The 26805-nt window shown below is 42.0% G+C and overlaps 1 protein-coding gene across 25 annotated transcripts in view; it reads right to left on the minus strand.

The window, feature by feature from the left end:
• Window positions 1-26805, minus strand: part of ERC2 (ELKS/RAB6-interacting/CAST family member 2) — a 951823-nt gene that overhangs the window by 163585 nt on the left and 761433 nt on the right. For 5 of the 25 annotated variants that reach the window (XR_004272356.1, XM_032289536.1, XM_032289532.1 and 2 more), the window contains one exon: window positions 18208-18273. The exons of 17 other annotated variants lie outside the window; for them this stretch is intronic. Coding sequence is in view for 6 of the 8 variants with exons in the window: in XM_032289536.1 (XP_032145427.1) it covers window positions 18247-18273 (27 nt within the window). In the remaining 2 variants the exon portion in view is untranslated. Of the gene's footprint in view, window positions 1-13963; window positions 17901-18207; window positions 18274-26805 lie in introns of those variants that run through there. 3 more of the 25 variants (XR_004272355.1, XM_032289533.1, XM_032289534.1) reach the window with 3 other exon arrangements.

A 26805-nucleotide genomic window follows, 5' to 3' on the forward strand; every position in this document is an offset into this window, starting at 1 on the left:
CAGATTCTTATGTTGAAATCCTAAACCCCAGTACTTGAGAATATGACCTTATTTGAAAATAGGGTCATTGCAGATCTCATTTGTTAAGTTGAGCTCATCCTGAACCCTGATCCTATGTGACTGTTGTCCTTATAAGAAGGAGAAATTTGCCAGGCGCGGTGGCTCAAGCCTGTAATCCCAGCACTTTGGGAGGCCGAGGCGGGTGGATCACGAGGTCAAGAGATCGAGACCATCCTGGTCAACACGGTGAAACCCCGTCTCTACTAAAAATACAAAACATTAGCTGGGCATGGTGGCACGTGCCTGTAATCCCAGCTACTCAGGAAGCTGAGTCAGGAGAATTGCCTGAACCCAGGAGGCGGAGGTTGCGGTGAGCCGAGATTGCGCTATTGCGCTCCAGCCTGGGTAACAAGAGCAAAACTCTGCCCCAAAAAAAAAAAAAAAAAAAAAAAAAAGAAGGAGAAATTTGGTCACAGAGAGACACACGCACCCAAGGAGAACACTGGGAGAAAATGAAAATAGAGATCAGAGTGATGCATCTACAAGCCAAGGAACACCAGAGATTGCCACCAAACCACCAGAAACTAGAGGAGGGGCATGGAAGAGATCATCCCTCAAAGCCCCAGAAGGAAGTGCCTTTGCCTATACCTTGAACAGAGCTTGCAGAACATTGTTTTGGCAGCCCTAGAAAAAAAAGACAAATCATAAGGCAGGAAGTGTCATCATGGTGCTAATGCTGATGAGGGTTTACTGGGATCCAGAACTGGGCAAGCATTCACTGAATCATCTCATAACTTCCACACATGGACTCTGCGAGGTAGGCACTAGAAATGAGGGCTTTGAGGCTCACAGAGGCTGAGCTACTCATCAAGATCACACAGCTAGCAGGTAGCCGAGCTGGTTGTAGACTTGGGCAGTCTGAGTCCAGACCCTGTTGTCTTACCCTTAAACATCACAGCCTCAGGTAGGGTGGCCAGGAAAACTGATTAGCATCTATGAAGCCCTTTCTCTTGTAGTACCTGTAAGGGGCTCACAACACCACCATGAGGTAGAAACTAACATTGCCTAGGTTTTGTAGGGGAGGAAACAGGCAATCAAATTAAATCACTGGCCCAAGGTCACAGAGCTCATCAGGAGTGAGCAGGGATTTGAATCAGGTCTGTAGACTCCAGCAGGAGCTCTCAATCACTGTGCAGGAGCCCAGCCAGCTCAGATTTGCAGGATTCCAGGAGTTCATATGTCTCCCTTTCCAAATCAGCATCTCCTCCTTCTATACCTCCACCTGCCACATACACCTTGACTGCTGGTCCCCTCTTCCATGTCCTAACGCACACATAGACATTTTCTGAAAGACAGCTCTGCTTCCTCTGAGGAGTGTCAAAGGTGACATGGCTGTGAAGTCTGTGAGGTTCCTTCAGTCTGTGGGTCAAACTTTAATAACGTTCAAAGTCAAATCCGGGGATGATATCTGGGGGTAAAGCAGTGGTTTCCAACCAACCAGGAGCCATTTTGCCCCGCCAGGGGACATTCAGGAATCTCTGGAATCATTTTTGGTTGTTACAACTAGGGGCTGAGGGTAGGGTGGCAGGGATGCTATTTGCATCCAGTAGGTAGAGGCCAGGGATGCTGCTAAATATCCTACAATAGACAGAATGCAAGACAAAGAAATATCTAGCCCTAGATTCAATAGTGCTGAAGTGGAGAAATCCTGGCGTAGAGCGTGTTCTCCAGGAGCAAACTGCTCACTTCCAAATTCCAAATCCATCACTCACTAGTTCCGTGACTTGGGGCAACTCTCATAAACTCTCCAGGGTCCAGTTTTCTCATCTTTAACATGTAACTAAAGGGTTTTTTTGGGGGGCAAAGTAAGTTAGTGTATGGCCAGGCACTAAGTGAAGTGCTGCGCATGGTGCAGTTGCTTAGGATAGGCACCCTTATACTTCCAAAGCTGGAAGGTAAGCATGGGGCTTCCGTAGCTGCTGCTTAGCTGCACTAGCTGGCAATCTTAGCTGTGGCAGGCAGTCTCAGGATGATGAATGGCAGGCTCAGGCACTTAGCATGTGCACAAACAGCCAGGTGCAATGTAGAAGGAAACTCTTGCTTTAAAGTAAAATTAAGTGTAAATAATTTAAGTGATCACTCTCTGAGGCTTTCACTTTAAAGGTGTTCAGAAAATCCCTTTGGAGTCTTTTTAAAGGTCTCCATTTATCTATGCAACTAGCATTTACATCACTTTTACAATATGCTAGACAGTTTACATGGTTTAACAGATTTAATTATCAAAACAACTTCATAAGATGGGTACTATCTTCCCTTGTTCTTTTTAAACAAGACTACTTCTCCTGAAGTATTTGGAGAATACTATGCAAATAGCAATCAATGCTATTACATTTTCATTCAATATTATTGTTTTTCTTATTATGTTATAGCTATTATATTATCTTCCATTATCCCACCCCCAACTCTCTCCACAAGCATAGGAATTTTAGCAACATGACATAGGCTTTTGTGAATTAGCCTAGGACTCTAACACAATGTTTAACATAATATATAACATGTATTATGCAATAATGTATACGTGTAAGCTATATAATGCATAAATTTATATATATATCTCACTATTTGATACCCCAACTATAAGTTAGCTAACTCCTAAACTCTGGGAACTTAACTCATCTGGGGAGAGACTTTGGCATATGGTTTAAGGAGCTGGGTCTGAATAACCCCTTGCTATATCTGATGGCTAGCAGTGGCCACATAATACTGAAGAAAGAACATGGACTGTGATGAGGAATGACAACTCGGTTACAGCCAGGGTTCTTCTACCTCTGAGTTATGTAACCGAGATGTAATTTAGCCTCTCCTTTGTAAAATGAGGCAACCTAAGACCTGCATAGTGGGGCAGAGAAAGACTTAGTAGAGTTACACATGGACAGAGGGGGCCTTCCTTAATGGTTGTACACCACCCAGGACAAGTTAGACTCATCGTCATGACTTGGATTCCATGGCTGCAAGGCTCACAGGACTCCACTGGGGTCTGCTGGCTGATGACAACACCTCATTCCAATGTGGTAGTATCACGCTCCTATCTTCTTTTTAGTGCCTTTGTCTGTTACCCCTCTTGACTTCTGGGCCTGGTGTTCAGGCCACACCACACAGCTCTTAAGGTCAGCCTGTTGAATTGCCCATACTAATCTGTATCTATACAGAATTGATGGCAATATAGATTATGCAACATCAAGTTGCCCTATGCTAACCTCCAGAGTCCTTGACTTCTTATAACCAGAACCTTACATCGAGAGACGATTAAGAATATACCTAACTTGAGTAAAATTACTCAAGGAGAGCAGGAACTTGAATATTTAGCTTCCGCTGAGTTGCACATAGCAGGTACTCAGTAAATATTTATTGAACTAACTGCTAAACAGGTGAGCATTAGTTAAGTGCTACATAGTATAGTATGCAATGTTTTCCCTCCCAGTGTCTTCTTTCATTTCTTTTCAAATAATCTGAATAATTTGTAGGCAGGCGCACAAGAGCTTAGTTTTTAATCTAATCATCAAAGAACCCTCCAAAGAGGAGACATTCCTTTGGCCTTGGTTGTTAGCATTTCAGATATAATTACATTTTTCACCCTAAAATTTCCCAACGAGATTAAGAGTTACACACAAAGTCTCCTTAACCTTCGGCTCAGAAGTTCGCACAAGGAGCTCTGCCACTTTTCATGTGATTTCTGAAAGATGCCAGCTGCTGGCAGCTGTAAAACATGAAACACAAAGAACCCGTAATCTCCTGGAACATACCCTGCTCGCACAATTCCTTGAAGCCTGTCTAAGAACACACCACGCCTGCAAGTGTGTGCACGCTTTTCTGCAGGCAAAGAAGATGCAACATTGCTTTTCTCAACAAGCTGTTTCCAATATTTTAAGTAGCTATTCTGGCTCAGCCAACATAAGAGAGTACAAAGATCTAGGGAAGAGACAGCTTTCACATTTTCTTTGTAATTTCACTTGTTTATGGCCTCTGTTGAAGTTTCCACTGACTTCAAAATATGATGGTATTTCTTGTAATGGCTGAAAAGTTTTAAGCTTCTTCATGTACCTAATTCCAATGGGCTAGTAATTTGGCTAGTTTATTGGTACTGTGTTTCAAGGGCTTTTGAATTTGTAGGCATATATTTTTTATTACCTGGATAGTTTGCTTGACCCTTCAAGAGCTATATCCAACCCATCTAAGGCAGGTGGTTTCTGGTGGAAACCATGAAGATCCCCAGGGAGAATGGCTCAATTTGTTCCTTTGGCCACATGTGCCAATGCAAAGCCCAGCACTCAATGCTCAAACTGATTCAGGAGACATGGAATGAGTAAACTTTTAAATCTTTGTAATACATAGTAGATACTTGATAAATAATTACAGTGATATTGACATGGCAAGCCTGTGAGAGGTGATCAATGCAGTCGCAAAGTAGGTAGTTGCAGGGAAGAAAAGCAAAACAACAAGGCTAGTATTTATGGAGTGCTTACTATGTACTAGCACTGGGCTCACATTTTATACCATTATTTAATTTGATCTTCGTAAGAATTCCATGAGGAAGGAAAATTTAGAAATCAATTTCCCCATTTTCCAGATGAGGACACTGGAGGTCCCAGAGAGATTAAATTATGTGCCCAAGGTCACAGAGCTATTCAGGGGCAGATCTGGAATGCAGAGCTCACATGAGCTCCTATGTGCAGACTGGACACTCTACTCATGAAAAAGGGAAGAGCGAAAGAAGAAAGAGGTGGTAAAATAAGATGTAAGAAGGAAGCAGAGAAGTGGTCAGTGGAGAAAACTCCTGAGGTGAGAAGGAAGAAAATGGACAGAACCCTTGTTGGCTGTCTTTGTGATTCTTAAAGAAATGGGCCCATCTTCCCCTACCCATGAGGAGAGTTTATTGGGGAGCTTAAAGACTACAGCAGAGATTAAATAGAGTCACCATGGGAAATGCACTGCGAGTCAGTACAGACAAGTAACTGCCCTGCAGCTCTGGAGTCAGACATACCTGGGTTCGAATCCTAGCTCTGAGATTTCGGAGCTATGTGACTTTGGGCAAAGAGCTTTCCCTCTCTGTGCCTAAGTTTCCTCATGTAGAAGACAGGATCGTAGTGGTACACACCACATTCGGAGATGTCAGGATGAACAAGGTAACCGATGCAAAAGCACTTAGAATGGGGTGGCAAATAACGGCCCACTAGGTCAAATCCAGCCAGCCGATTTTGTGTGGTCTGCAAGCTAAAAATGGGTTTTACCTTTTTCAACAGTTGGAGGGAATATTTTTAAAAAACAAATATTTTGTGACACATGGAAATGATATAAAATTCAAATTTCATTGTCCATAAATACAGTTTACAGTGCAACACAGCCGTGCCCAGTCGTATGGTCTCTGGTTGCTTTTGCATGGCAATGGCAGGGTTATGGAGCTGCAGCCAAGACCACACATGGCACATTCATGGCTTTGCACATCTGTTTACACACTGCAAATGGCAGTGAGGTTGCTCTAGCTTGACCGTACTTTGAGTGCCATGCATATCACCTACCTGTGTGGACAGATATTTTTAAAGATGAAAGACATAAAATATCATTATGGATCAGCATTTACGGATGAACATTTGGAATAGATTTTGATGACAGAGAGTACCAACTTTGATTCCCAACGAGGTGACATGTTATCCCCCAAAAGAAATCCACTCTCTTCTCCTTAGTAGAGATGTATTACAAAAATTATACTCATTATATTTTGAATTTCTTTAATAAAAAAATCTATGAACAGTTGTTTCTTTCTCGTTATATAAAAATCTATATCTGGATTATGCCCACAGATTTTGGCCCACAAAACCTAAAAATTTACTATCTGTACATTGCAAAGTTTTCTAGTAAGCCCTAACTTGGGACAGTGGTGGGCACATGGTCATCAGCACAGGAGAGGAAATGCTAGCCTCTCCTTTGCCGACATCCTTTGAGAAAGGCCCAGCTTCCTTCTTATTTGTCTCAGTCTTGTTGAACAGTGAATATATATGCCCATTAAGCTCCAGGTAAGTAAGAACTTGGCAAAACATAGTTGCTAAACATAGTAAGGAAAAGAAAAGCCTTATGGTGGTTCTAGGCTATCTGCCTTCTCCTTTTCAGGCCGATTCATCATTTTCAGCATGAGGTTTTCCAGGCTTCGTGTTAACTACCTCAATCAGTGGTGGTAGCTCCACCTGTTTAGAAAATGGCTCATCCTATAGTCCAAGAGAAGTGAGGCTGCAGCGAAACTTTCCCCGGATACATTCTGTGCACTCTAATGCTACACGGAGGTCTGAGAGGAAAAGGGGCTGTAAGCAATAAGCACAGCAAACATTCTTTCTCTTGGGGTGTGACAGCTAGCTTGGGGCCCTGGCCTATTGAAGGCTCTGAGAAAGCCTGCAGTGAAGAAACCTATTAATTCTGTTTAGCTTTGCTCAAGCTTATTTGAACACTGTATGCCAGTATGCCTACTTTTTAAAATAGTAGCCAGGTTGGGAAGCTTATGCCTGTAATTTCAGCACCTTGGGAGCTGAGGTGGGAGGATCACCTGAATCCAGGAGTTGGAGACCAGCCTAGGAAACATAGCAAGACACCACCTCTATGTGTCCCATCCTCACACGCAAATAGCCCCACATGGTGGCATGCACCTATAGTTCTAGCTACATGGGAAGCTGTGGTGGAAGATCTCACATGAACCCCCAAATCTAAGACTGCAGAGAGCCGTGATCACACCATTACACTCCAGTGTGGGTAACAGAGGAACCTATCTCAAAAAATAATTGTCTCTTAATATCCAACATCATCAGTGCACTGAGGAACACCTTCGAGAATTATTGCTACAGTGGAGGAAGTAACTGGCCAAGAATTACATGTTTGAAGTTCACGTACTAGTTCCCCTGAGTCTTACCTGCATAGCTCTGGCCAAACCTCTCTTTCTTACTCTACAAAATAGGCATGCTGTCACCTGCCTGCCATCCTCATAGAGCTGATGGGAGATCAGGTGAAAATTGGGGACATGGGGCATTTTCTCTAAACTGGCACGGGTGCTCTGTGAGTGAGACAAAAGCAGAAGAAATGGCAACGTCAGTCCTTGGAACTTTAAGGTGTTTTCCCCAAGATGAGTGGACTAGGCAGAGAGCCACTGTGCTGAAGGCCCCTCAGTGTTTGTTCCCCCTACAGAGGAGGAAATGCCAGAGTCCATCCTTCTCTGATCCTGGTCCCTGCAGTGGAAATGCAACCTGGCTACATAAAGCTCCTGCAGGCTTTGGCGGGTAGGTGTCCCTTGCCTCGAGTCAAGCACTCACACAAGGAAATGGCTCAACAGTTTGGCCTTCACCAACATGTTGGTGCATTCATAATTTTAAAGAATAATAACATGGAAAAATTTATCTGGTGCATACAGCTGGCACCCGCACACATTGTCACCTCCTTATCTGACATATCAGATTTCCCAGTGTCCCAAGCCTGTTGTGTAAGGAGGGACAAAGATTGTTCTTTGGCTCTAGACTTCCTCATTCTCCCTTTCTCATTCCACATTTCGTGAGAGGGAAGGACAATTCTTTTCAGTGGCCAATTGTACTGAGCCCGAATCATGTTTCGGATCAGCTGGGGGAAACACTGTTAGCCCTGCGAGCCCTTCCTCCCTGAGAAGAAAACGGGCTGGCCACGAGTTTCCCAGTGTGTCACCTGCCTTCAGACAAAGTGGAGCAAAAAGGTCTTTTTGATAACTTGATTTTTATCATGCTCCCAAGCTAGTGCCCCAGCAACAGGGGAGACAAGTACAAAAAAAAATAAAAATAAAACCACAAACCCAACACAAAACAACAGCAGCCACAGTCCCACACACTGAATCTGTTTACAATCCAATGCCGTGAGCCAATGGGGAGACTCCCTTGTTAATCACAGAGGGGTTTTCTTGTTGTTGGTGTTGTTGTTTTGTAGAGGGATTTGTACAGAAACTCCTTTCAAATAACACAGCGACTTTAGAGATCAAGGTGCCCAGAAAAAGGAACAAAGGCTGGGGGATCAGCAGGGTTGCTAATTCCACCACACGCTGACTCAGGGCAATCACAGGCACTCCTCTGACACCTGAATGGAAGCCTCGTGCCACCACCAAGAACAAACCCACTGGGCAGCAGTGTACCCTTCCCAGTCCCTGAAGCCCAGGGGCTCTAGTGTGCATGGCCACTCCAGCCTGCCCCGACCTCCCTGCTGCCCAATGCAGAGCATATCTCAAAATTATGAACAGATGTGAAAGACAGTCATGTAATGTTGAGTAAATGACAACACCACCAAAAACAGCCTTAGCTACCTGTAAAGGCTGAATCCATCAGGTAAAAGTGGTGGAACCAGTATTTGAAGTTGGTCTGTGAGGCTCTAGAGCCTGGGTGCTGCATAAACACTCTGCACCAAAGATTATGCAAAGTCAGATTCCCATCTCCATCATCAAGTAGATATTTACAAGACCATCTGCATAGGAAAAAAATTCAAGATATGTGCTGAAAGGTTAAAAATGATGCTTCCTCTGAATGAGGATTTTAAGAAATTTTTTTCCCTGATATCCTTATTCAACTTTCTAGGTTTTCTAAAATGAACATAAAAGTAATACATGGGGAAGATGAATTGGTGGCTGTAAGAAGCTCAGGTTTCTAGTGAAAGCAATCTGCGATTATTATTTCTCATCCTATGTTTTCCCTCTGATGGACAAAGACACAATGTACAGTGAGGAGTCTTTCACCATATATGAGAGTTTGCCTTTTTATTCTGAAGTTAATAGGTTTAACTGGAAAATCGTCTCTTAAAGACATTATAACAATCTTTCTTCTTCAAACTTCCAGGGGCTCTGTTCCACCAGTCTACATATACACAGTGACTGAGGAACTAAGGAAATGTTTGGGAATTGGCAGATTCTAAAGCTACCCTTGCCTTTCAGCCACCCACACAAACCTAAAAGAAGGGACCTGATTTATTAAAGTGCACAGCAATGTGGCATACAGTGGAGTTGCAAATACTGACCACTTAGGCTGAAAGAAACGGCAAGGTGTCTCCCTATAAAGCCTCTGCATCTCAGTGATTTTGTCACCATGGAAACAGCCCTGTGAGCTGTAAGGCAGGCGTGGACCTGTGTTTACAAGTGCAACATCTGCTTCAGAGAGATGGGCGCCTGACATCCCAATCTTATTCCACTCAAGATCCAACACACGAGCAGCTTAGATCCTGACCTGGCACAGTGAAAGTTCTCAGTTACTGTGTGCTGTTGTCCTCAGCATTTACATCATATTTCCCAGAAAACAAAGCTAGACGCATGTATATTCCCAGAATACATTCCCATCTCAAAGTCTCTGACAAACATGTTCATAGAGAAGGTACAATGAGGGTTGCAGTACCAGTTTCATAAGAACACCAGGTGGCCATCAGGTGGTGGACTAGCTATTTCCTGCAGGGATCATGTGACTCTGGAGAAGGAATATATGGATGAGGTCTGAGGATAGAATTAAGGTACGTCTTGGTACAGCTAGTAACCTCCAGCCAATGGATACTCTACTAGCAGAAAGGAATATAGCCATTTGATTGATACACTCAGTGGCAGCCACAGTATGTGCTCTGATTTTAGATGTTGTTTTGGTTTTTCCCTTTGGCTGGGGCTGTGGAGATGATTGGAAAGAGATGGGGCTGGAGTTGCTTTCCCTGAACCAACAAGATAATTCTGACCCAGAGCAATAAGTTGCCCACCAATTGGATAGCTCCCCAAAGAGGCCTCTGAGAAATATCTACTCTCAGTCTACAAGTCTCAAAATGAAAACTGTGAACCTTCTGAAGCCCACATTTACATATCCTAGAGGAATACCCTATGGCCTCCCTGAAAGCGCCATTATGGCCATTTGCAAATGGTATTAATAATTCTTTTAGAAGCTTTGGTTCTGCCTCCAACATTAAATGGTACCCTGCAACCTTTAGTGGTTGCAAATTGTTAAAAAGCCCTTTCTTTCTCTTCCTTTTCTTTTTCTTTTTCTTTCTTTCAAGATGGAGTTTCACTGTTGTCGTCCAGGCTAGAGTGCAATGGTGTGATCTTGGCTCACTCCAACCTCCGCCTCCCAGGTTCAAGCAATTCTCCTGCCTCAGCTTCCTGAGTAGCTGGGATTACAGGCACGCACCACCACGCCAGACTAATTTTTTTGCATTTTTAGTAGAGACAGGGTTTTGCCACGTTGCCCAGGCTGGTCTTGAACTCCTGACTTCAAGTGATCTGCCTGCTTTGGCATCCCAAAGTGCTGGGATTGCAGGCGTGAGCCACCGCGCCCAGCCTTTCTTTCCATCTTTCTGATAACTTGGGTGATGCTCCGAGATAAAGCATATATAACCTTGTGATGTCCTAGGTGTAAGACAATCGATGGGCAGGATTGTTACATAAGACCGCGCCTGTCTCTCTGGCACTTGCTGATAGTGACAGTGCTAACTGGCACAGGTACCTCTCTCATCCGTGGCAGACTTTTGCGCTGGCTGGTTTTCCTGATGTCCACTGAGCTTATTATTGTTATTGTTATTATTATTTTAGCATTCAGCTTTTCATACCCCTCCCACCCATCGGTATCTGTGTCTCAGATTAATTTTCACCAGATGTGAGTGTCTGGACTTCTGCAAGATTTGTTATTTTCCCTCCATGTTCCTAACCTTCTTCAGGCCATTTGTGTGATTTCTCTGACCTCGCTAGTGTTTCCAACACCTTCCAAATTAGTGTCATCTGTGACTTTCCTTCACATGCTCTTTTCTCCCCTTTACAGATCATTAATAAAGAGGTTAAACAAGACCAGACCAACAGCATACTCTAAAGCAAATGACAAAGAGTTGGGAGAGCCAGCGTGCTCCCTGTGCGCCAGCCCTGGCACAGGAAGGATGTAATGTCATGCAACAACACTCTGCTAGACGCCTCCCGCCTCTGGCCCACGGTCATTTATCACCACTGTTTGTTTATGATTTTCTCAGCCAGATTTCAGGTCCTGAGAGTGTGGTCATATCTAAACCAACATGCATTGCTTTGCCAGGTAACCCTTATGAGCTTCAGAAAAACCCACGAGAACTTGCTCCCCAATCTGCATAAAAGCTTCTACTTCACCCCCCAAGTCCATCACCCTTGAGAGCAAAAAGAGGTGGACTGAGACTTTATTATCCTTTTCTCTCTTCCAATTCATTAGCTGCAATTAATTATTTGTTACATATTCATTGACTTTCATGTTATTCGTTAGATTTTTCTTGTAGCTGAAAGAAACCCTCTGCTACAAACATGGACTAATTCACACTCTCCAACAATCAAACTTTCCTTTGCTATACCCAAGTGTTATAAAAATCAAAGATAACTGGAGAGGGTGTGTTTATAGGGTAAACATACTTTATAAGGCCTGCTGGAAAATGTGTGCCTGGCTTGGGTGTAGCTATGGCCATAGGAATAGATTTCTTTTCTTCTGCCTTTTCTTTCACCTCCCAAATTCACCAACCCCAGTACCAACCACTTTCCTCTCTTTACAGATACAGTACACTCTCCTGAGCCCAGAAGTAACAATAATAGTGATATGCTTATATTCTACCTAGGGTTGAATACTCACCAAGCACCAGGCATGGCCTGGCATCTTACTCAGCCCATCACAGCCCTGGGGATGTCACAACCTTCCTCAAAGGAGAAAATGGAGGGGAGAGATGGAAGGTAACTTACCCAAGGTCATCCAAACCTGGGCCTATCTGAATCCAGAGACCACACTGTTAGTCACCCCACCACAATGTTATCCAGTCTTCCATAGATAAGGGTCTTCTTCACTTTTTCTGAGTCACTGGCCCCTCTCTCTGCTGAGGAACACAGACACTGTTTGCGGGGATGTGCATACATTCACACTGAAGTCTGTTAACCCTATCATGGGATTTGCAGAGCCTCCAGGGTTTATGGATGCCTGCTTGAGAATCTGTGTACTACTTTAAGCTCCTCCAGGATATGAATCACACTTTGTTCACTTCCTTGACTCCAGTACTGAGGTGTATATCCAGTACAACTCCAGTACTAAGATGAAGAAATATTTTTTGAATGAATAACTAATTGCAAAGACTGTGAATAGGATATTCAAGGTGAAGCTCTAAACAGTAGCTTTGTAAGCCTGAATAGAAGACATAAATATACAGACATCTTCCAGAGGAGTAGAGGAGCAAAATAAAAGGAGGAAGTAGGGACAGAGATAAAGCAAAAACATCTTACTTTGCCCAGGAATTGATTTTGCAATTGGAAGTAGACAGAGACATTGCCATGGGGGTTCTAAAACATCTCGTAGCTACTTCTGGTTTGTTCTCATACTAACTCCTGAAAAGAGATTATGGAAGGCTTCTTCTGCAGAAAAATAATATACTTAGAATTTCAAGATGGGAAGCCAATTATCAAGAACAATCAAAATCTCATACTGTACCCCTTAACCCACAGAATTCTTGATCCCTAGAGATCTCAGGGAGGACTGCAAGAGCCAATGGCAACTTCCTCCTCTCACTAGGTCCCTTTCAACCTTCTACAACTCCTGGGTTTTTGTTTTTCCACAGATCACTGCCCCTTACATGTCTCCCTATTCTCTAACTACTGATTTTGCTTTGCAATCTCCTTTTCTTTAAGAGTTAGAGGAGCCGCTCACTCTTGAAGTTAGACTTCAGCCATGCTTTAAACTCATCAGCCTGCACATTACTGCAATAAGAGGACAGAGATTCCCCTGCTGATATGCAGGAAAATGGAAAAGTGCCTAGGTCAAAAGCCTGCCTTTCCCTTGGCCAGACCGACTGGACATCTGGGGTAAGCAGAACTCCGAGTTCCTTCTCAGTGCCCCCACCACCCCCAACAATGGCCTGCCCCAGCTTTGACACCCAAGGCAGAAATCTGGAGGCATTCTCAAGTCTGTCCTTTATCTTGCCTCCTCATCCAAGCATCCAAGTCCTTCTGGCTTCACTTCCTAGTCTTATCTCTAATTTATCCACTTGTCTGCATCTCCACTACTGCTGCCCTGGGTCAGCGCCATCAATTCTCTCACAGATCATGGAACAGCCTCTACTTCTGCTCTTCCTGCCATGACAATTCATCCTCTATACAGCAGTCAGGGCTATTCTACAACATAAATCAAATCATGTCACGTCCCTGTTTAAAGTCCTCCAACATCTGCTCATTTTCCTTAGGCTAAAATCTAAACTCTCTATCTTGTCCTAAAAGGCCCTACATTTTCTGGCCCCTTCCCTCTTCTCCATCCTCATCTCACTGTTTGGTGCTCTACCCAGAGTTATGGTCTTCAACCTTCTTCAGCCCATAAGCTCCTTCCTACCTCCAGCTTTTGCATGCCTGCCTGAGACCACCTCCCAAATGTACACCTTGGCATGGATACCTCCTGACTTGTAAGACTTGGTTTACTAAGTACCTTTTAAGACTTGGCTTAAAACTTACTTCCTTGGAGAGATGCTTGCTGAACATCCTTCCTTAAGTAGGTTCCTCATGTTAATCTCAGTATCTTTCTGGTTTCCATCAAAGCAATGACCAAAATGTACAAGGCTTCTATCAAGATGTTTAATTATTTATGTTCTTTCCCTTGACTAGATGGCAAGATCCACAGGGTTGCAACCATGGTAATCTTTTTTTTTTTTTTTTTGAGACATAGTTTTGCTCTTGTTGCCCAAGCTGGAGTGCAATGGTGCAATCTTGGCTCATTGAGACCACTGCCTCCTGGGTTCAAGTGATTCTCCTGTCTCAGTCTCCTGAGTAGCTGGGATTACAGGCATGTGCCACCATACCCAGCTAATTTTTTGAATTTTTAGTAGAAACGGGGTTTCAGCATGTTAGCCAGGCTGGTTTCAAACTCCTGACCTCAGGTGATCCACCTGCCTCGGCCTCCCAAAGTGCTGGGATTACAGGTGTGAGCCACCATGCCCGGCCAACCACGGCAATCTTATTCATCATTGGTTTCCTAACATCTAATCAAGAACTTAACCATTTGGGGAAAGAATGGACAAATGAGTGAATAATAAATAAAAAAATGAATAAATGAAGGTCTTAGTAGCCAATGGCACAAGAAAGAGATATATCAGATCCTCACTTATACAAACTCTGAATTGCATTAAAAGCATCACTAGGTGCCCCTGTACAGGAAGTATAAAAGAAAACCTGTACTTTGCATAGAAACCTCCACTTTATATAGAAACCTCTGCTTTTTATAGAGCTCAGAGCTCTTTCCTTCACTTTTTTTTTTTCTTTTTGGCAGTAATTAAATTTCTCTAGTCCCCGGACAAGCACAGGCTGAGTGTCCAGACCCTGTCTGCTAAAAGAAGGCAGGACAGACATGAACTTCCTAGCCAAAATAAAACATCTCCTGCATCTTTCTTTCGTTCTTCCAGAGGGGAGGCATGGCAGGGGGTTCCACTGGGCCTTCCAGCACTGCTTCTATTTGTAAAACATCCCTTTCTCATGTCTAAATGTTCGGGATTCATATTTTTACTCACCATAACATTGTCCATGTGCTGGTGGCATGCAGCTACAATTCTTCATTTTGAACAGACTGCATCTACTAGCATCACAGCCCCATGCCAAAACGTGTTAATGCCACATCTGTATTTTTATGAATTGGGTCCTAAAAATTTGCATATGTTTTCAATCAAAAAAGACTAATCCCTTTCTAGTGGTTTAAGAAAAAAAAACTTGTGTTCTCTGCTCAATTATAAGAGTTCACAGTAAAAGCTCAAACATTCAAATGTCAAGGCAGATGCGGCACATCTCACAAGGTGCCTCAATTTGCTCGTCCATTGCCCACTTCATTGATGTTTACAAACCCAAATGTCTCTGGGGCTGGGGTGGGGGCATCCAAGGAAAGTACCTTCATTCCATGCAAATGAAGAAGTATTTGCTGATACAAATGATACCTACATCAAGTGGATTTCCTTGAAGGAAAGTTATGGAGAATTGAGCGGCTGCTTTTCACACATTTTGAAAGGCAAGATAGATAGGAAATACCGTTAGGGCTCCAAGAGCACATTTTCACAATTGAAAGTATATGTGCACGTGGGGCTTGGGGGTTTGGTGGTGAGAGGTGTGGTCGAATATGCATTGCCAGAGATGCCTATGAGGGCAACAGCTTGCTGGAAATGTGATCCCATGGAGTCTCTAGAAGAAACCCAGAACAATGATGCTGGTCACAGGTAAATCTTAGACATAAGAAAACAAGAGTGTGGATGATCCAACAGGGAGGGGGAGTATAGAGAGAATTTGGAAGCAGAATATAGGAATATATGGTGGGTGCAAGCAGCACAGACTACATAATTAGTGGCACTCAGGGCAAACGAACATGAAAATTTCAAGACGGTGACAGCAGAGTTTTAACCTAAGAGTGGAGCCCTTCTCAGTGTAGCCCTTCTCAGGGCTGTGGACTACACAAGCCACACGCTGATAAAACCAGGTCTGGGTGTGAGGTTTAAGAGGAGAAAGGCTGGCTCTAGGGACTGTCTAAACTCTTTCGTAAAGTAAACTTTCCCTGGTCCACTGTGTGCTTGGAAAATATCACTCTTGAATGATCATAGTGAGACAAATAAATCATGTCAGGACTTCGTCTCCAGAAGTGGCAAAAAAGGGAGGAGCTGATGGGGTTGTTATGCTAATTCAAATTTGTTGTAATTTTTAGAGAGATTTTTTCTAAATTATGATTCATTTCAGCACCAGAACTCCAGATTCAACTCAGAGCCTTCTGATGCTATTATGAGCATATTACTGATGCCTAGTAAAATAACATCTTGTAATGTTTCTTTTATAGGGGCCATAAATCAAAACATTCAAAACAGTTAATTTTTAATGTGCCATTATTATCCATCCTTAGTTATAAATTTAATGTCTCCTAAGCCCTCATGGATTGTAATGCAACTCAAAACATGCAACAGCTGCTCAAAAACAGAAGGTTCCCCCAGTATCTCATTATTTAAATCCTTAAAGATATGGTTTTAAAAGCCTGAGGATATCTAAGCAAACTTGTTTAAAGGAGTCATAAAGAAAGATAAGTAGTTTTCCTCTGAAGCATATGAAATTTATTACAGCATACTAAAGAAGGATTATATATTGACTAAATTTCTAAAAAACATTTATTTTCTGGGGTGTATGGTGTTTGGGGAAATAAAGGGGATAAATAGGGCTTAACACAATTGTCTGCATTTGCCTTAAGCAAGGCAAGATTTTCTATCGGTCTTGGAGCCAATTCCATCGTGAGGATAACAACACTGTTCATATCTCAGGGTGTCGTGAATCTTGTGGAAGGACAAAAAAAATCTTCATTATTCCAGAGGACACGCAAGTGCAGCCTAGCACCCCGATACTCATGATGGCAGAAGTAGCTTCACAGAAGAGCCCCGAGTAGGAGCTCTACTTTTCAAGACAACTCCCAAACTCTTAGAACTTTCCTTTACCTACCTACGCTATGCAGGTTTGGGGCAGGCTTCACATGTTTGCTTTTTAATGCCATAAAACCCTTTTTTCTCATTTCTTTTTACTTTAGGTCAATCTCCACTTTTATTAGCTTTTCTGTGTGAGTAAATATGACATTTCTCTTAATGTTTTCCCTAGATAAAGAATTGCTCCCATAGAACATCCAGAACTTCTCTGATTTCCCCACGTCCTTATACTAACAAGCTTTCCTATGGAATGATTTTGCATCTGGAAGTGTTCGTTCCAGTGCTGTTTTCCCCTTTACCAAGACAATGGAGAAGAGATGAGATACTCCTGTATTAACATGAAGCAGGTTTTACTGGCAGCAAATGGATCCAGGAGGCATTACATCTTTACTATGTTGTACCTGAAAACAACCATCCTGTGAACGTCCCTCTCAGTACCAAAAAAAAAGCAAACTGACCCATTAGTGGAACCAATAACAGGTTCAACTAAGAAGTATAGTACAACAATGAAACTCACCCACAGGCAAAACTTCCAGTTCTAGGTAAAACTTCACCTGAAGCACCACTTGCCATGCTATGCGAAGAAGGCAAGACTCGGGGGAGAAACACACAGGCTAAGTTATCCCAAAGAATTGTCCCACACCTGTTGATTCTCCAGCACTGTGACATTTCATGCTTGTCCCAGAATAAAGAACTATACATTGAATACTTTCTGATCAGAAAAATTCACTATGGCACACGATCTACTACATTCCTTGTTCAGAATAAAGTGTCATTTGTAATGTTGTCAGGTTTAATACTATATTCTATGTAACCATATGTATATTCAACTCCAGGGAGCTTGTGACTTGGTGTTAAACAGACTGCAGTACACAGGAGAGGTGCAATTCCCAGCAGCAAAAGTTGCTAGACTTCAACGTTCCATTTATAACCATGTGGTAATTACATGTGTCACTATTCAATTGTAATGCAGACAGGATGTAAATAACGGGTGAGCTCTTAAGATCAGCTTTTAAACGTACAAAACCCTCTGATAAATACAATGTGTGCAAAGCCCCACAGAGGTATAATTTTTGAAAAGCAACAGACAAAATGTCACTAACAAGACCTGCTAATAAGAATATTTCTATTCTAATTCATTTAAAGAGTTACAGTTACCCATTCACCATTACTATGCCTTGATCCTGTGTTTTCTTCAGAATTGCCATAGAAGAGATGGCACAATCCATTAAACAGGCTTCTTAGAGTTGATAGTTTCAGCTCCATGAAGATAGATAGTTTTATTTTCCTTATTCCTTGCCAAACATTTGACACAACCAGAAGGACGTGAGAGTCACACCACACTGGCATATCTGGTAAAAGCAAGCAGTCGGCTGAAAACCACGACTGGAGAATTGTGACAATTTCTGAGTCCACAATCATGCCTTAAAAAGTGTGTATAAACCCTAGTAAGGACATAGTTTACATCTCAAATAACATAGAAACATTTGAATCGTGCTAAACCCAGCCCCAACAAGGCAGAGCGGTAATGTGATCATGGGTGGGGAGGTGAGGTAGCGTGGAGGGGACTTTTGGGAAGGGTCGGGGCACGCGGACATTCTGCGCTCACAGAACACAGTAGCAAACACAGGGCACAATTCACAAACATCAGCGAGCACAATTGAGCACGCACACAATACAACACTAGAATGCAATATTTTAAGAAAAATGATATAAAAGATGGTTTCTCACCCCTCAAAACAAAACTGGAACTTTGGTTTACAGGCCCGGCTATGCCCAGATGCCCTCCTCGTCATCCTGCGGCCGGCCCGAGGTGGGGAGGTGCACAGAGAGGAGGGGAGCACCAGAATGAAAGAAGAGAAGGTTAGTTACACCGAGATGCACTGGAAAGGCACACTAATCTTCACTTTGTATTTTAATCTTAAAGACTGAGAAAAAAAAATCCCCAGTAACTTAAGTTCCACATCACCGACTTGTCAAATACATAACCAAGTTTGGTAACTATGGCAACCCACACACAAAAACATTCCACCCACCCAGCTCTGACTCTGTGTCAAGATTGGATTAGAAGATTAAAATTAGTCTACATTAGCAGATGATTATTTTTTTGGAAGGCATGCAATCTGAATTGCATATGCCTAAGGAGTAGATTAAACCTTTTAAGTAAGCAGAGAAGTAATTATAGTAATCAAATACCCTTAATTTCTCTTAAGCTTAAAGTATCAATAAAGGCTGAAGAAGAATTAAAAAACACACACAACTCTATCTACTTGGGTGGAACAAACTTTTCAGCATGCGATAATTCATATTGGTTATTCCACAAAGGCTCAAACATGCTGCGATCTTCTTAGTTGACAGATTCTATTTTGCTCTCAGCATGAAAGAGGATGCACCCGCGATGGAATGATTAGACAGTTGCATGGAATGATTAGACATTTGCAATCAAATAGTTTCAAAGAAAAGAGAGGTAAGCTTTCAATTCAGTAGAAAGCTTGTAGAAAGAAAGTTTTGCTTAACTTAAAATTGTGTTCAACTATGGATAAACTGAAACTCCTTTGGCTTGAATTCTTGTTGAAAAGTGTTTCCAAAATAGCTCTGGTAACTTTCCTCACTTAGTGAAGTGGCTATTACACAGGAAAATGGAATATTTGAAGACTGAAGTATATCCACCATAGCAAAGTCCCTGTTTTGAACAATTCTCACAGTTTAATGCAAGGATTGAAACACAGCCTGGTGTCACACTTAATTTGAGAGCTGCAATTTTTAATAGATCTCCAATGAAGTCAGATTTTGCCATGATTTGCTTCTGGTTTTGAAAATCAGGAAGAGGAAAAAAAATAACTTGAAACATTTTTTCATTATTTGACTACTTATTGGTTAAGCTGTCATATTATTAGGTTGAATCATATGAAAATGCCAATATTTGGCCATTTTTACTTAGAAAAATAGCAGTTTCATACAGTTTGACCTAATCTGGCCAATAGGCCTAGTCATTTTTATCTATTCAAAGATTTATTTTTCAAGTGACTTTCAATACAGTTTATTTACTTTATAGTTCTATGTATTTTGTTTTATGCATTAAAAAAAATATTCTGAGAAGAGATTCAGAGAGTTCATCATACTGCCAAAGGGATCCACGGCCCACAAAGGTTAAGAATCCCTGACTGACTTGAGTCAATCGAGTGATTTGCACAGAGTCCGAACTGGACAACTCAGTATGAATTTTCACTTGACAGCTTAGGTAGGAATATTCTGGCAAAAAATAAAATACATTGATTATTTTAGCTGGGCCTTCATACATAAAAATTATCTGTGTTTATTATTAAACAGTCTAATAATTGCTCTTGGCAAGAAACTTCCTTTTCCCTATGTGACTTAGGAAAAAAGTATTTTTACATTCATTTAACTTCCTCTCTGTCCCTGGAGAAAAGCAAAGTTGATGTTCCTTTTCATCTTCATAAAGCAGGAAAGTTTATAGCATGAGACCCTAGGGCATTCACAAATGGGTTTCAAGGGGTCTAGCAACCCCTTGAAATTCAATGAAGAATGTTGTTGAGTATGTGTGCAAATATATTTCTCTGGATAGAGGCCCTAGCTTTCATCATAAGATTCTTGACCCCCAAAATCGCTGCTGTAGAAAAACTCCAAGCATAGAAAGATGCTATGGTTTGCCAAAGTCGCAAGGCAAAATAGGAGGCTTTCTCTAAAATACAGCTTACAGCCCCTGCGGACTTCTTCCTAAATAGCTACAAAATAACTTTCCGTGCAGAGCAGTTTATTTCATTTCACATTTAAAACCCAATAGCATGCACACATTCATTTTGTTCCAAATCCATTCCTATCGGGTTTTAATTTTTAAAAAAGAAGAAAGTAAGCAAAAGAAAAGCCACTGCCACCAAAACCTATTACTATTTTCTTAACAGTGAAATGTGGTCTAATGCAAATCACTTTTAGCAAATTAAATACATTAAAAAGTGGTAATTAATTATGATTGAAACAGACAGGAGTTGTAGTTTGAAAATACACTCTGCCAATATCACTACTACTGTTCCTCGTCCGCCATAGGAATAAAAAGGAGCTCCCAGATGTCGAGGGTTATTAAAAACCAGATGTTCAGATCGACATCTTGTATGCCGGTGAATAAAGTAAAGAAATATGACAGTCCAATGTAAACTTTGCTAACATTTAATGTGGCAGAAATGTGGATAAATTCCTTTCATGAACTCAGAATACTATGCATTTTTTAAAGTTTTTAGTGTTTTAAAGTTTAAAGTTTTTAAAAGAAAATAGAGACGTGGTGGCCTTTTCTGGTCTCTCTAATCTTCAAAGCTTAAACATGAATTGACCCTCATTGCCAAGTGATCTGGGTCAGAGTGAGTGTCCGTTCGGGGAATAAAAAACAAAAATGCAGGAGCTAATCAGTGCAGGAGCTCCAAGTCTTTCCAAACATATGCAGCTGTTTCACTGCTGCGCTGCCTGCATCTCTGTATGCAAATATTAAATTGTTCAGCAAACTTACTGCACAGAAATGCAAATTTGGGGATCAAAAATAAGAAACAGACAAGTATCACTTGATCCCTATCTTCATGCTAAGTTGTTTAGAAATACTTGGAGTTCTACAAAGCATCTATCAGGCCTGGGACAGTCTGTTTCCTTTCCTTGTTTTTCTGTTTCCAAATCTACTTTGCAGTGGCTGTTCTGAATGCTGCTTGGTGTTTGATCCCTTGTGTGTCCTTTGTGAGTGATTGTTCTGCCACAAGTTGCCAAAATATCTGGATGGGAAGAAAGACTCTAGTCCATCAGTCATCTGCATGCTTTTGTTCATCTGGGGATGGGAATATCCAAGGTGGACTGAAGCCCAGAGCACAGTGACCACAAAACACAGCAAATTCTGAAGGGGAGGAGGTTTAACTATCAAATAACCCCAGGATACATATACAGTTCCAGGGATGATGTGACGGAGAAGGAGCCTTGATGGAAATCCTGTAGTCCCAGATGCTGCGCCCTAATGGGATTCTCCAAATACTGGGATAAGACAAAATTCCTTACTGATGGGCTGCTCATAGTGGCTATGTTTATGACAAGCTCTAAAGGCAAAGGGACTGAGTCACCATGGACAAGACAAGGACTTGCTGTTGTGGGGGGTGGGGGGGCATTTATTAGCTCCAGCAAAGAAGCTCTGAAAAGAAACTCTATAATCTGACATGATAAATGGTCCACTGTAAACCTTTAATTGGTCTCCATTTTGAAGTATTAGGTATAGCCAGCAGGCAAACCTGAGGCCACCACTATATTTATTTTTTTTTTAAAACACCTACAATTCTCTTTGAGTTGATAGCTGTTTTGTTTTGTTTTGTTTTGTTTTTTAAGAATTAAGTTCTTAATGGAGATCTTACTGTCACACCTGTCCTAGCAAGGAAAGAGAGTAGAATCAGGGAAGTATCACTTTCAAGTAGCCTACTGCCTTTCCGGGAACTCAGCCGAAGTCTTTGTCAGAAGTTCCACACCTGGCTTCCTTGCTGGAAGGGGTGCAAGGAGATAGATGATCCCAGTTGTAACTAGGTCTGGTGTAGGCAATCTTCAGACTCGCCTCCACTCCTACTTCTTTCATGGCTTCTCTAAAACTTTCTGAAACTTCAAGCCCCGGGACTTTGCAAAGTTTGGCTGCACAAGTCATGAAAGCAAGATCACAGTGTGGAATTTATGGTGTGCCCTGATCCTGGGCTCAACCAAAGCAGTTCCTGTTAGCATTTCCAACTGCAGGCTTGGCCAGAGCTGGGAAAAACAGACAAAAATGGAAAACAATAGGCTTAGGCATGAGCCTGGCAAAGTGGGGCACTGAGCCACATCAGGGCACTAGTAAGTTTTCTCCTAGGGTCAAGTCCAAACTTTCCCTCTGGAGACCATTCATTTGTGGTTTTCATCTCTCCTGCTTCCTGGAATGCTTAGTTCATGGATGAATGTCTCTTTTCAGGTGATGGGGTCAGGTATGGCTATAAATTCTTACATGACTTGTATTTATTATAACCTCTGGGGCCCATTTGCAGGTAAGATCCCCCTAAAAATAGGAAAGTCCTAGCCAGGTTCAAAAATCTACTTCCTGCTCTTTTAAAAATAAATGTTAGCTTATTTCTGAGCTGGGCTAGAAAAGAGCCAGTGTGCATTGCCCCTCTTCCGGTTAGAAAGAGTGCTGACGGCTTTGTGTGTTTCCTCTCTGAGTCTCACCGAGGCCCGGTGACACAGGTGTCAGGAGGCTCTTTGTGCAGATGTGGGAAGGAAGGCTCAGGGAGGGAGGTCAGGGAGCTTATCAAAGGATACCCGGTCAGATGCTGTGGTGCCAGGGTCAAACTCCAGCCCATCTAACCACAAAAGTACACCCTTCTGACTCTACCATATGTGCTGTGCAGCCACAGAAAGGAGAGCTCACTTTGACCCCAAAAGGCATTTGTTGGTTCTGCTTAGCTTGGCTCTAGAGTACTTTGAACTTGGTTCTGCCTTCTTTCCAAACTGTTGAAGACCCTGGTTGGAACTGGAAGCTACAACTTAAGTTGGGTCATTCCGGCCCTTGCAAGAAAAGGGTCTTCACTTGCAAGTGGAAGCTATTTACGTGAACATATCAGTAGCACCCCAAGACATTTTAAGATCTCTGAGGGGAAAGGCAGCACCTTTACTTCCTTCATACTGTGCCACAATTCTCAGATGTGGGAACTTAGATATTTCTAAGTGAGTAATTACGGAAGGCTCAGTTCTCACTGTTTTGAATGACTGGATTCCTCTGAAGGAATATGCTGCCTGGATTCCAGAGTTCTTTACAATTTCCAAGATTGTGTTGACTGAGTCTCCTCAGAATGACTCTTTCCCTCTTTTACTGCACCAGCCACATCTCTGGTTTATTCTTCTACCCCCAAGTGGTAAAAGCGGAACTTCACTGGCTGAGGGTAGAACACAGCAGGAGATGTTCATATTTTAAGAGACACACTGGGGTGTCTCTCAAGGGAGAGCAGGGAATGGAGAGCCTGTGTAGCCTGCATTGGTTCTTCTCAGCAAGTTCACCTCACAAGGACACACCGAGGCAGGGTAGTCACCTGAGGCTTCTTTGCCAAGCCATCAAGAATGTTATAGAAGCTTGGGCAGCCTTTTCCTTCACTTCTATTATAGCATCTTTAGGTGCTTCCTCAATTTTTTTTTCATCATCATTATAGGGAAAATTGAAGAAACTAGTTTTCTATTTCCTTCAAGCAAAAGTAGCTGTGACAAACTAGTCTGTGGTGTACTGTGCCACTTCACTCAGCTCAAGGACATCAGTTGCCCATGAGAATGAAGATGAGAATGCTGGAAAGCTCTATGTTGGCCAACAATATTGTTTGGGAGCTTAAAGTCAACATCTGCTAAAAGTGGAACCATTGCCAGATAACCATAAAAAAGGGTGGGAGTGAAGACAAGCTTTATTTTTGCTTTGCTCCTTCATCGATCAGTCATTAACACTTGGCTTTGTTTAACACAGTGAAAATTATGTTTTTAACATGACTCTGGTTCTGCCATTTCCTTCATGGTAGACAACCAAATTTCCTCTTGACTCTTCATTTCCTCAGCTGCTTAAAAAAGAAAATGGGACTACCATATCCTGGTCCTGATGCTTCATAGGGTTGCTGTGCAAATTAAACTCAAGAATGTAACTTAAACCATTTTGTGGATGTTACAGACTTAGACCAATATAACTAGGCATATCATTCCTGTTGGTAGCATTAATAATTACTAGTAAAACAAATTATCTGATATTACACTAAGGCTGAAGGCAAAACTGTGTGTATAAAAAGACTCTGATGGTATATAAAATGATTCTTAAATATTTCAGCATCTCTGGGCTGTTCAAAACTAGACTTTATTAAGATCATTAATAGATGGATGCCCAAATTGGATTTTTTAAAAATACTATTGGTCTGTAAGGTGGTTTCCTAAAAATAACAGACTTTGTGAGTGTGTGCAAGGCATGTTTAAAGGATGTTTCCTACTCTCTTTCCTCTGCTGTTCCCTTATCTTTGGAGTGCTGCAAGTACCAGGAATGTTGTAAGTCAAACATGATCTCTATTACATCAGTTACAGAAAAAAAGAGAGGCAATGGTGTTTAGCAATATAAAATGGATTTCCCTGTTTCCTGACATTTCAAGGTTGGCCACCCCCTCTCAATGGGGGAGCTGAAGTGCTGCCTCTTAGACAAATGCAACTGGATTAAAGCAGCAAGTTGAAAAGAAATCAACTCTCCAATGTTGCCAAGATGCATTGCATCTGTAAGCTGGGGAGCACAGGCTGTGTCTGAAAACCCCTGGTGACTCAAAGGATACGGCAACAAACAAATCTCTTAATGTAACCCTAATACTGCAAACAAGGTGTAAAACCTAGACAAATCAGTAAAAAAAAAAAAAAAAAAAAAAAGAAAAAAACACTTTACCCCAAATAGAGTTAAGACTGAATGAAATCTTCAATAGGCTCAAACCTCCTTTAAGAAAAAATCCTTTTCTAACAGGAGGATCCTGATGCATTAAGCAGATCTGCATTTTTCCCATACATGAAGACCCTACCTGGCAGGGCTTATTAAATCGTGCCCTCATGTACTTACATGTAGGGAATTAACATCACACCCAAATTAAAGGGCTCTGACAATAACCTGCTCATTTGCAAAGCCAGCTTCCCAACTGCTGCATAGCCCCGCCTCCCTTCCTCTCCTGTGGCTCTTAATGGTTGGGTGAGCATGCAACTGCTGGTAGAGGAAGGAGGCAGTTAAATACCTCCCACAACAACAGTTCAGACATTTGTCCCCATTTCCTTCTTTACCTGTGGCCTCACAGAGAGCCATGGCAGGGCTACTCTACAGCTTCTGCTCTTAAAAACAAGCAAACAAATAAACTGCCACTTTTATTTCCCAGCGGTGGGAAATCACGTATGCTGTCTGGCTCACTTTTTAGTAGTTTTGGAGATTTTTAGTAGTCTCTGGGGAATAAAGAAAAAAGAGACATCTGTGATATCTTTCTATTTCTTAGCCTGCTGAGTTTTAAACACAGTATCCTCCAATCTAGTTGTGAGAAAGGAATTACTGGGCAAGAGGCAAGTGGCTCACAAGAGCTATTTAAAAATGCATGCCAGGATATCCTTGGCTGGAGTTCTGAGAGGACTGGCCCAGGAGTGCTGATGGTGGAAATCTCTGAACCCTTCTCCTATGCAATACACATCAGCACCAATAAGAGGTTTCTTCATGGGTTGTTGAATTTGAAGGCTTCATCCCTACGTGAAACCAAAACTCAAGGCTTCTTCTAAGAAGTGGGCCATGAAATTAGATTTGCAATGCAAAAAAAAAAATCTACTGTCTCTTATCTGGGCAAGCTTTGGACATAATAGCTTGATTGGGAAACTGATATTAAAAGCCTAAAACATGTAATTTTTCTTATCAGGTTACTATCTTGGGGGTCTAAAAATTCCTGGTTTTCTGGATGTTCCATAACTCTACTTTAGTCAGCCCTGATATACAGTGTTAATTTTTCTTCAGTGGAGGAAACATGAAGATATATTTATGTTCACACATACATATATATGTATATATAACGTATATTCAAACATGCACTCAGAGGAAGTTAGGGAGGGAAATTTCTAGTTAAACATGATCTTGTGAAATTCTTCCATATGTGGAAAAGTCCTCAGTTCATCTGACATAGAGCGATACATACATATATACACACAGGATGCTATGTATACATTTATCTCACATTCATTTAACCTCAAACATAAAATAAATTCTTTTTATTCTTCCCTAAGCAAAAGCTAGGAATAACAACTCTATATACAGAATCCATCTTCTGGGGGCAACAGTAAGTTGGACCCCCTTGCCTGTCTGTTAGAATTCAAAGGGCTGTGCTTCGATTAATTTGCCAGTGAAAAGTGCAAGGGAAGCAGAGCATCAATCAAGAAAGCTCGTCCTGCATTCCCAGAGAGGAGCTCAGTGGGAGGAGGGGATCCCATGGCCTCAAGTTGGCACACCCCAGGTGGGGCTGCTGTGACTGCTTCATTCTCCTGGTGGACCGTGAGACCCCACCAAATTCTTGTGGACTAACACAAAATGCAGAAGGGAGAGAAAAGCAGGTGGGTTTTATGAAAAAAGGTCTAGGGGCAGGAAACACATGGGCCTGGAGACGTCACCTGCCTCCTGCCGCAACAGCGATGATGGCCTAATTGCAGGGATGGCTGGAAATTCCCCTCTTTTGGGAATGCTCTATAGGATGCTGACTAATTCTACCTGAGAGCAGTACCCAAGGCTCAGGTGTGTGAATAATGGACAGA

The sequence above is a fragment of the Sapajus apella genome, unplaced genomic scaffold, assembly GCF_009761245.1.
Source record: "Sapajus apella isolate SASKATOON/1434 unplaced genomic scaffold, GSC_monkey_1.0 scaffold23, whole genome shotgun sequence".
Classification (NCBI taxonomy): domain Eukaryota; kingdom Metazoa; phylum Chordata; class Mammalia; order Primates; family Cebidae; genus Sapajus; species Sapajus apella.